Genomic DNA, 11397 nt, shown 5'->3' with positions numbered 1-11397 from the left:
AATTTATTTTAATTTTAAAGTCACTCATTTTTAAATTAATTATATTTTATTTAACTATAAATTTTATTAAATATATACAAATTAAAAAGATAAATAAAAAATTTTATTAATCACAATTTATTTTTTCTTTTCATGATGATATGATATCTAATTATCTATTAATATTATTTTTTCAATAAATACTCGTAGTATATAATAATAGGTAAAGACTTACATGCAGTTGTCTCCATATGAAGTTGATAGTTGAAAATAATTAGATGATATTTAGTTAAACTTGTCAAATCATCTAACAGTTTTTAAATATCAACTTTACATAAAAATAATTGTATGTGAATTTTTATCTATAATAATATAATAATAAAATAAATATAAACCAAAATTTAAATAATTATTTAATTATATTAGATTAACCGATTCAACTAGTGACTTATCGATTGAACTAATAATTCAGTAATCTAATAATTTAATTAATTCGATTACCAATTTAATTTTAACAATTATACTAACAAGTGACCTATACAACGCGGAAACCATCAAAGAACTCACGCAATTTTGTTTTAAATTCCTAACGATTATATTTCTTAACGATTATTATAACAGAGTAATAAGTGTTTTACGTAATAACATTACCAACATAATAGCCTTATCGGAGAAGCTTAATGGGACTATTAGATGATGATAAAAGAGGAGCCTTTGAAGACTGTTACGCCTTTCACAATGATAAAGATGATGGTAGTGCTCGTGATTTGGTTGAGAAAATGCAAAAAGGTTTGAATAAAAAGTGGTATTTAGTTTATAAAAATAGGATGTTAAAATATACGTACAGAGATATAAGATTGTATTTGAGAGAAGAAGTATGAATAGAAATATTATGTTTAAAGATATTAAATTAGTATATTTTATGTCCATTTTAATAGAAAAGACATAGATGCAACATAATTTATTCTAGTTTATCACAAAAAATAATATAAGAACACAAAATTTTGTGTTGTCTTTTATATTTTATTCTCAATATTTTATCTTATTCTGTTTTCAGAAACAAACGCAACAAAAGAGACTATGATCGTCCTGAAGGTACAATTGCTCACTTTCTTAACAGCAATCATTTATGAAAGGAATTTTGCAGTAGAAGAATAGAAAGAAAGAATAGGAAATTGAAAAACTAAAGAATAGAAAATATTAAATTTTGGTTTCAGTAAAACAAAATAAGTCATCCCCTCAATAGAGTTTTTTCTCTCTACTTATATAGCTCTCTTAAAATCAAGACTAGTTCTCTAATTATGATAATTAATCATCCTTAATTTCAACACCCCCTGAAACTCGAGCTTGGCCTTGGGACAACTCGCAGTTTGAACCTCAGTCTTTCAAATCTAGAGGCTGTCAAAGGTTTAGTAAGAAAATCAGCAACCTGGTCTGTCCCTTGAACATGCATAACGTATAACTGTTTTTGATTTATCTTGTCCCTGATTAATTGTACTTCAAGCTGAAAATGTTTAGTCTTGTCATGTAACACAGGATTTGCCATTAACAAAATAGTGCTTAAGTTGTCACAATATATAGTTGGAGCAGTTTGAAGCTTGACATCTAGTTCTTCTAATAAATGCTTGAGCCATTGTACCTCAACTTCACAAAGCTGCTAAACTCCTAAATTCTGCTTCTGCAGAGGAACAACTTATAGTTGGTTATTTCCTGCACATCTAAGAAATTAAGTTAGCCCCAAAATACACACAATACCCTGACACCGACTTTCTATCTTCTAGATTAGCAACCCAATCTGAGTCTGCAAATAAATATAATCTCATGTCATCATTTTTGTGCAGGACTAAACCATGATACTATGTGCCTCTCAAATATCTTAACACCCGCTTTTCTTCCTTCCAATGAGCTAAGAGGGGAGAATGCATAAATTGGCTAATTTTTGCCACAGCAAAAGAGATATCTGGTCTTGTGATGCATAAATATTGTAGAAATCCTACAACAGTTCGATAAAGTTTTGGATCTTCAAAACTCTTTGAACCTGCCGACAACAATTGTAACAAAGAAATTATAGGGGTTGGCATAGAGCTAGTTTGAGCCATCCCCAATTTTGATAATAAATCTATAATATATTTAAGTCGCCAAAAAAAATCTGTAATATATTTGGTTTGTGAGAGATGCAAAGTTCTATTTTCAATTTTGTAAATCTCAATCCCCAAAAAATAGCTTAAGTCACCTAAATCTTTTAATGAGAAAACAGTGTCCAATTTCTTAATCATGTCAGCCACACAATGTAAATTATTGTCAGTAATTATAATATCATCCACATAGCAAAGAATATAAATAATTGAATTGGTATGTTTTTTGATAAATAAAGAATTATCAGACTTGGTATTATTGAAACCAAAAGAGTGCAAAGTGGTGCTTAACTTAATGAACCACTCTCTAGGAGCTTGTTTCAAGCCGTAGAGAGATTTATTCAACCTACAAACATGTCTGTCAGACTTTTCTTCAAAGCCAATCGACTATGACATGTAGATTATTTGATGTAAATTCCATTCAAAAAGGCATTGTTGAAATCAAATTGCCTTATCACCCAATTTCGAGAAAGAGTTAAGCTTAAGACCAGTCTAATTGTTGTAGGTCTAATTATCAGACTAAAAATTTGTTCAAAGTCAAAAACTTCTTCTTCGTAAAAGCCTTGAGCCACTAACCTAGCTTTATACTTGTGAATGGATCCATTAGGGTGTCCTTTAATGGTAAAAACCCATTTGCAACCTATAATTTTTGCATTTTCTGGCTTAGGCACTAAAGACCAAGTATTGGTTCTTTGTAGAACTTAAAACTCTTCTATCATCGCCTCTTTCCAACAAGAAATACTGAGGACAACATGAGCTGTCTTAGGAGGTTGTTCATCACTAGTTTTGGACCGAATGGAAGAAAAAAACACTTTTGGTTTAGACTAATCTGTTTTAGACCTTGTCATCATAGCATGAGTATTATGAGGAGTAATTGGTTGTGAATGGTGTGATGTTGTAGAGGGTTGAGTGTTAGAGGATTCTATAAGTGGAAGAACATTGTCTATGCCAAAAGTGGGTTGCATTGGGCCTTGTGGCTGTGTTGGAGTAGGATTGTGGCTAGGACCAAAAGCATCCTCTAATTGATGGCTTGGATAGTCATTAGTTGTGACAGAAGGAACACCTTTAATTGTATGTGAACTAAGTAGAGTGTCTTGTTCATTTAAGGTGTATGGATTTTGATCAGTGACTGAAGTGACATGTGGAACAATAGTAGAAATAGGGTATGTTAAAAAATAAAAAGAACTATATGTATCCTTCTTAGTTAAGTCAAGCTCATTAGTAACATATTTAGAGAGAAATAAGTCAGAATAAAAAAATTGAAATTCATCAAATTTAACATTCCTAGTGATATATATTCGTCTATTGGGTGATAGACATTTATCGCCTTTGTAATTAAGGGCATATCCAAGAAACACACACTTATGTGATCTATAGTCTAATTTATTCTGATTAAAAGGTGTAAGAATAGAAAAACATGCGCTACCAAAAATTTTGAGAGATTAATAAATCAGATTTCTATTTAAATAAGACCTCAAAAGGTGATTTTGTGACAAAATCGGAGTGGGTAACCTATTTATCAAATAAGTAGCTGTAATAACAGTTTCATCCCAAAAAAATTTTGGCATTTGAGCAATGGATAACATGGCTAAACTCATTTCTATTAAGTGCCGATGTTTACTTTCATTTTGTTGGTAGATATATGGACATGAAAAATAATGTTGAATACCTTCTTGTGCAAGATATGTAGAGAAAGCTTTGGAAGTATATTCACCTCCATTATCTGACTGTAAAGCATTTAATTTGCAATTAGTTTGGTTTTCTATAAAATTTTTATATTGAATGAAAGCTGTAAAAACTTGAGATTTGTGAGAAAATAAAAAAGTACATGTATATCTGGAGAATGCATCAATAAATGTAACATAATACTTGTAACCAAGATGAGAAATAATGGGAGAGGGTCCCCAAACATCCGTATAAACTAATTGCAATGGTGAAGTGTAAATAGTTAAAGAATTACTATATGGAATAAAATACATTTTAGCTTGAACACAATTTTCACAAAGACTAGGCTTTTTATTGTCAATACTATTATCAAAAGGAATGTTATATTGTGATAGAACAAGATGTACAGTTTTGGTGACAGTGTGTCCTAATCTCTTATGCCACAAATCAAAAGAAGGAAGAGAGATAGAGAAAGCTTTTGGACATGAATCTGTTTGTGAATGATAAGGGACAACAATATTAAAAAACTGATATAAGACTCCTTGCCTAAAACCTTGTAGTAGAACCTTCTTGGTGAACTGGCATTTAACAAGACAATAAAAGCCATGAAATTTAAAATAAACAAAGTTATCCTTAGCAAATTTAGATACAGAGATCAGATTCTTGGTTATATGAGGATAGTGAATTAGCTTTTGTAGAGAGAACCATCTTTTCGAAGATAAAGAATACAAAAAGGAGTGTCCAACATTAGATATAGAAATACCTATTCTATTACCTATCTACACTTGTTCTGGTCCTATGTATTCAGATGATGCAATCAAGTTAGATTGAGAAGAGGTTACATGATGAGATGCACCTGTATCGGGATACCAAGCTGGGTCAGAGACAATAGATGGTGCAGCAAGGAATGCAACAAGGTTGTGAAAGGTATTTGTAAGTGGAAGAGGAGTGGTTGCAATAGAATTCACTTGGGTTGGAGTGGAAGCAGTTGATGAAAGAGAGTTGTAGTTGTTCATTCAAGTGTCTTGATTTTGTGATGGTGGGGTAATCTGTTGATCAAATCTATGAAAACAGTGCCAAGCAATGTGTCCAAATCGGCCACATACTTGGCATTGAGGTCATGGTTGTTGATAAAAAGACCTGCCACCTCTAAAAGATCGACCTCCACCTCTCCCCCTTCCTCTCATCGGATTGCCTCTCACAATATTTGACATAGAAGGAAAAGAACTTTGAGCAAAATTAGCTTGTATAAGAACATTATCTGGCTTTCTAAACTTATTCATCATGTCATCATGAGTCAACACTAGAGTTTGCACTTCACAAAGACTATACATTTCAGGTTTCACATTCATTGTGATTAAAAGACTTTGATAGTCTTCATTTAAATCCTCAAGAATAGCCTTTACATGTTTTTCTGTCGAAAGAGGGTAACCTAAGGCTGCCAAAGAATTAGCAAGGCTTTTAATTTTTTAGATATAATCTTGAGCAGACATACCATGTTTCTTGACTAATTTGAGTTGTGATTTGAGTTGTTTAACCATATACTGATGGAATTCTCGAAATATTCTTCAATCTTTCCCCAAATTTTATAAGCAAAGATGCACCTAACCATTTTACTTTTGAAATCAGAATCCATAGATGCGAGCATCCATGAGCCGAGATTATAGTCGTCCTGCCTCCATTGTTTGAATTGTTGAGATTCAATCCCAACTTGCTGATTTGTCGTGGAATCAAATTGAGGAGGAATTCATGTTGGATGGAGATGATCTTCAAGATCTTGTCCTCGAATTGCAAAGAGAGCTTGCTGTTGCCAAGTCTTGTGATTATTCTCACCAAGTTTGTCACTAATCGGGTGAAAGGGTTTCTAATTAAAGAAATTTGGGGGAAAATTGTTGATAATAGAAGAGAAGAGAAGAGTATTGTTGGAATTGGAATTGGAAGAATCTTCATTGGGGGAAGCCATGGATCAAACACCTGTAGCTCTTGATACCATGAAAGGAATTTTGCAGCAGAAGAATAGAAAGAAAGAAAGGGAAATTGAAAAATTAAAGAATAAAAAATATTGAATTTTGGTTTTAGTAAAACAAAATGAGTCATCCCCTCAATAGAGTTTTCCCTCTCTACTTATATAGCCTTCTTAAAACCAAGACTAGTTCTCTAATTATCATAATTAATCATCCTTAATCTCAACAATTTATGTATCGGTATTGAATTGACCGATGATCCTGCTAAGACTGTTCATAATTTTGCTAGAGTCCTCTGTACTATGATAGACATTTTGTTACCCTTTTACCCGTATGACTAAGTTAGTTGCTTACTTTGATTAATGTTATAATTAAATTAAAGGTGATTTGTAGTCATCTCTATTATAAATAAATGGTAAGTTACTTTCCAGATGACTTGTTTAATGGTTATTGGAAAAATTTAGTTGTGTTATCATAATTAACACTAATTATATATTAACTTGAGTTTTAAAAACCAAATCATTCAACCATAGTAAAACTATCTTTAAAAATTATAAAAACAGAAATGTTTGGTAACAAAAAAAAATTAGCCAAAAATAGTTATAACTTACCTTATTTAACATTCATTAATTGTCGCGACAATAGGCAAGATCTGGTTGTTTTTTGTTTCTCTAGCATTACCATTACAAAAAATTATTAATCAGTTCTTGAAAAATAAAAAATCAAAAGCTAAAAAAATATATCAAAAAATAAATAAATTCAAAGGCAAAATACAGAACAAGAAAATTATGGATAATTTGTAAAAAATTTAATTGCAACTTTTTTTTGGACATGATCATGGGCCAGAGAGCTGACCCGACCAAAAAACCAGAACCCAATTCGCCCCATAACCCGACCCCGTTGATGCCCGACCCTAATAGACTAAGTCATCTTCTTTGATTTCTCTCTGTTAGAGATTGTCATTGTTGCCGAAAAATCCATCACAAGACGAACGACTTGATGCATGGATATAAAGCTTGAAGCGTTCTTCCTGTTGTTGTTCTCAGCCCGAATCTGCAATGATTCGTTATGGGTTCTTCCGTTACCGCCCTTCGCCGCAAACGCCCGACGTTGAAGCTCCTGCAATTTCGTTTGCGTTCTCGGCGCCGCTGATCCTTTGCCTCCAAATCCTTCGCAAATAACTAAGTCCCTCGGTATTTCCTCTTTAATCCAATGTCCATAATTCGACTATATAATTGCGAGTATCTATCGTTGGCCGATGCACCACTATGGATCGAAGTTACCCTCCCCTTTCAGCTTCTTGCCTGTCACGGTTTCCATTTCCACTCTCTCAGGTGACCCTTCTTCTAGTTGGAATCCTTGATGGTTGGTAGAATCTGAATCCCCATTGACTTGATTTTGCAACCATTGATTATGCTGAAGTATTGTGAATCTAACTTCTGTTCTGATTGTATTCCTAACTTGATTAGGAGGATCAAATGTCCACTGTTGTCGAAGTTCATTCCCCGCTGCCATCGCTTCCAGTTGGTGAGCTACTTTGTTGCCTTCCCTTGGAATCCAGGTAGCTCCTACATCCGGAGCCTCATCCAGCAGTTGGAGAATGTCTCTGATGAATGCGTCTGTTTCCGCTATGGGCATTCTAGACTTAATAGCTTGAACCAGAGGTAAGCAATCTGTTTCAATTATGCAATTCACTATTTGTAAATTCTTAATGAGAATGAGTGCCTCTCTGTATGCTTGAGCTTCTGCTGCTAGTGTTGATATTGTCGTGAATTTTGATGTTGTCCCAGTAATGATCTTTCCTTGCCAGTTTCTAATAACGACTGTTGAAGCAGCCGTGCCTGTTTCCCTATGGAAAGCCGCATCAGTATTTACCTTCAACCTATTTTGTGGTGGGGGCCTCCAGATAATTCTCTTCTTCTCACCATTCCTGCCTGCTCTTGGTATGTTGTTTGTACTGCGTCCTCTTGTTGCATTGTGGTATTCTGTTGCAAGATGCTCTGCGTTGATTATTACCTGTTCTGGATTGATTTTTGTTTGCTGGAAAATGTACTAATTCCTTGCCTTCCATATACACCAACAAACACATCCCAAATTACACAGAATTTTGTCATGTTCCTTCCCTGTCCCGCTCTTTATTTTCTAAATTGTATCCATCATCCATTTTTCGAAAAGATGACACATTATAGGCTGCATGCGTAATTTGAAGGCTAGAGCCAAACCAAATCGCACTAGTCCATGGACACAAAAGTAATGCATGTTCGACGGTTTTGTTCTCAACCTGGCATATGCTACATGAAGGTCTAACTGCACATTTTCGCTGATACAAATTCATGCTCAGTGGCAGAATTCTATGCACTGGTTTCCATAAGAACATTCTGACCTTTTATGGCACTGGTAATCTCCAAATAGTTTTTCAAACCTCCCTCAAATTCTGACTTGTCGAAGCTTTGCTGAGTTTTATCTCTTCCTTTGTATCTTTCTCCTTCGCAGAACAGTATCCTGATCTCACTGAGTACTGTCCATCGATTCTGTCTGGCCAGACAAAATAATCCTTCTTGTTAATCAAACTGATGGGTATTCTGGTAATCAGTTCAGCTATGTTCCTCGAAAATAAATCCTGAATTCTATTCGCGTCCCAGCCCTCCCCCTCTTTTATCAACTCGCTCACTCTTCTTATTCGACCTTCTCCACATCTCCCCAATTTATCTATTCTTGCCACCCAATTGTCTTCCCAAATATCTATCTCCATTCCACTCCTTACACTCCATCTACCTTTCCTTCTAAGGAAATTTCTTCCCTCCAACAAGCTCTTCCATATCCATGATTCGTTCCTTCCTTCTCCCGCCTCCTGAAGGCTGCAGTTAGGATGATAAATGGCCTTTAGTGTCATAGCCCAGATTGCATCCTCTTCTTTTAGTAGTCTCCATGCTTGTTTTGCCAAGTGCGTAATATTTTGGCATTCTAAATCCTTAAACCCAGGCCTCCATTTATTTTACACTTTGTCAATTTTGTCAAGCTTTTCCAATGAATGCTTCTTTCCTTTCCATTGTTTGTCCACCAGAACCTCGCAATTGCTGCTTCGATTCTTTTGCAAAAAGATTTAGGGAATTTGATGACTTTCATAGCGTAGGTTAGAATCGCTTGTATTACTACTTTTATCAAAACCTCCTTTCCAACTTGATTTAAAAGTTTCTCTTTCCATCCTTGCATCTTATCTAGTATCTTTTCCTTTATCCACTCCAAAGCCCTATTTTTGGATCTTCCCCATCTCGCTAGTAACCCTAGGTATCTTCTAGGATCCTCCCATGACGCCATTTCGGTGATCTCTTCTATATTCACCCTCCTCTGTATAGATACTTGGCTTCCAAAAATCAGCCCAGAATTCTCAGTGTTGATTCTTTGACCTGATGCCTCCATGTATTTGTTTAGAATCTGAATAAGTTGATAAATCTCCTCTTCCTGTGCACCTTCTCATCTTGACTTAATATATCGTTGAAGTTCCCCAAATAAGCTTGAGGTTCCTCCTTGCTCATGTTACTTACTGTAAGCTCATGCCATAGTTTCCTTCGCTTTTGAAAAACTGGATTCCTGTATAAAAAAACACCCTGCCATTTCAAATCATTATTGATATTAATATTAGTTTTAATATAGTTATCACACCACTCGTAAACATTAATATTAATATTAGATATCCAAAGCAGACATAGTCCACCGGACAAGCTCCATGGTTCTATGCAAAACATATTGTCAAAATTTAGCTTCCTTCTTATTCTATTAATTTTTTCTTTACTGGCCCTAGTTTTTTTTTTAAGGTAGAAGCTCAACACTCAAGTGGAGCATTGTAAAACAAAGACAAGAACGATAAAAACATAACAACTCCTATTTCATCTCTGACATAGCCATCAACAACATGAGTTATTTACAACACCATTCCTTAGCACATGAGAATGATTTCTCCACACAATCACCAATCCCTTTTGTCTTGCACTAAAAGATGGCATCATTTCTATATAGCCAAATAATCCATATAACTGAGAAGAATCCAACTAGCCAATACTTGTGCCTCTCTTTTTCCATTGGCACGGATCTCCAACCCTCAAAATGCTCTTTCAACGTATCAGGGACAATCTATGTCTGTCCAAACACCGAGATCCAAGCACACCACACCTGCCAAGAGTACTCACATGTAATAAAAAAATGTTGTATATTTTCAACATCTTTCTTGCATAGCACGCACGTCACATCATTCTGTTGTAGGATTCCCAGTCTACTTAGTCGGTCCTTTGTGTTGACCCGACCTACCAATACAAACCATGCAAACAGCTCCAATCGAGGCAGAACTAGACCTTTCCATATCTCCTTTGTGAACCTGAATCCCAGAAGCTCCTCATCCAAAGTCTCTTCCTACAAAACCTGCACAAATGAATTAGTAGAATAAACGTCTTCCTTATCAAATTTCCAAACCACTCTGTCTTGCACATCCGCTATCAGTCTAATAGATTGCAAAACATTAAGCAGTTGGTTCAGTGTATCTGTCTCTCATTGTCTCAGTTCTCTTCTCCACTGTAAGTGCCACACCCACTCTATCCCATTCCAAAACCCACAATCCCCAATTACTAATCCTCTTTAGTTTAAAATCAAGAAGAGTCTCGGAAAGGAGTCTTTCAGCTTTCTCACTTGCAACGATGTATCCTCCCAAAATATGGTGGATCTTCCATCTCCTACTTCCATAGCCCGGCCATCAATCATCTTTTGCTTGACATACTGCTCCCTTATTTTCACTTGAGATATGTCTTTCCAGGGTCTTCGGTAATGTCTGAGTTGACATCAAGTGATTTGGGTTCAAGCTATTGCAGGAGCATACAACCTTCTTCCGTAGAGAACAGTCCTCCTTAGAGAACCGCCACCACTATTTAAACAATAAAGCTGAATTACGGACCACCGCATCATCCAACCCCAATCCTCCTAACTTCTTCGGTGCCTGTACCAGCTCCCACTTCACAAGGGCCATGCCAGGTTGACCATCATCCTTCCCCCATAAGAACCTCCTCTGCAAGGATATAATTTTCTGAGCAACCACGTTAGGCATCTTGTACAGACTCAGGTAGTGAATAAGCAGGTTGTTGATTACCGATTTAATAAGTACCAACTTACCAGCCTTACTAAGGATCTTTGCTTTTCACAAGCTGAGCTTCTCTTCCACCTTACTGGCCCTAGTTTCCATTAAAAACTTTATGAGCGGCTTTACTTTTTTACATAGATTATATAACTCAGAGATCGTCGGGGCAGCTGCTATTCCCCGACAATTCCAGCTAATTATATTCATGGTTGAAGTTGGGGCATGTTAAGGCCCGCCTCTTCATGAATCAGGGGGTCATCATGCTCCCCCGGGTAAGAATATCTACTATGTTGAGTTAGCAAGTGATAAAGATCAAGAAAAAGAAATGGAAGCACATGCAGATTGAGAAACACAACTAGTTAAGAAGCTGAACATGAAGCTGAATTTAAAAAGGAAACAGAAAGTCATACAGGTGCCATTATTAATTGCAACTTATTCCGCCATGTTCTATTGAAGTAGAAACCAGGCAATCTCTCCACCAAATTCAAAGAACATGCGAATTGTTTTTGTCATGTATCACAACACTACACAA

At 35.4% G+C, this 11397-nt stretch overlaps 1 protein-coding gene across 1 annotated transcript; it reads right to left on the bottom strand.

The window, feature by feature from the left end:
* Positions 1-7009: 7009 nt before the first annotated feature.
* Positions 7010-9163, bottom strand: LOC107471592 (uncharacterized). Its single transcript, XM_016091087.1, has 3 exons — positions 8811-9163; positions 8166-8601; positions 7010-7759 (listed from the first exon to the last, which is right to left on the bottom strand). Exons 1-3 carry the CDS (start codon positions 9161-9163, stop codon positions 7010-7012), a joined length of 1539 nt encoding a protein of 512 aa, XP_015946573.1.
* Between the last annotated feature and the right edge of the window lie 2234 nt (positions 9164-11397).

Source organism: Arachis duranensis, chromosome 1, assembly GCF_000817695.3.
Source record: "Arachis duranensis cultivar V14167 chromosome 1, aradu.V14167.gnm2.J7QH, whole genome shotgun sequence".
Classification (NCBI taxonomy): domain Eukaryota; kingdom Viridiplantae; phylum Streptophyta; class Magnoliopsida; order Fabales; family Fabaceae; genus Arachis; species Arachis duranensis.
This window is presented reverse-complemented; position numbering and strand designations above follow the sequence as displayed.

Coding starts and splice junctions, on each gene's coding strand:
- LOC107471592 (XM_016091087.1), bottom strand. CDS start 9,163: ATGGAGGCATCAGGTCAAAGAATCAACACTGAGAATTCTGGGCTGATT. Junction 8,602..8,810: donor ATCGAAGCAGCAATTGCGAG/GTTCTGGTGGAC, acceptor TCCTAACTGCAG/CCTTCAGGAGGCGGGAGAAG. Junction 7,760..8,165: donor CAAGTCAGAATTTGAGGGAG/GTTTGAAAAACT, acceptor AATCCAGAACAG/GTAATAATCAACGCAGAGCA.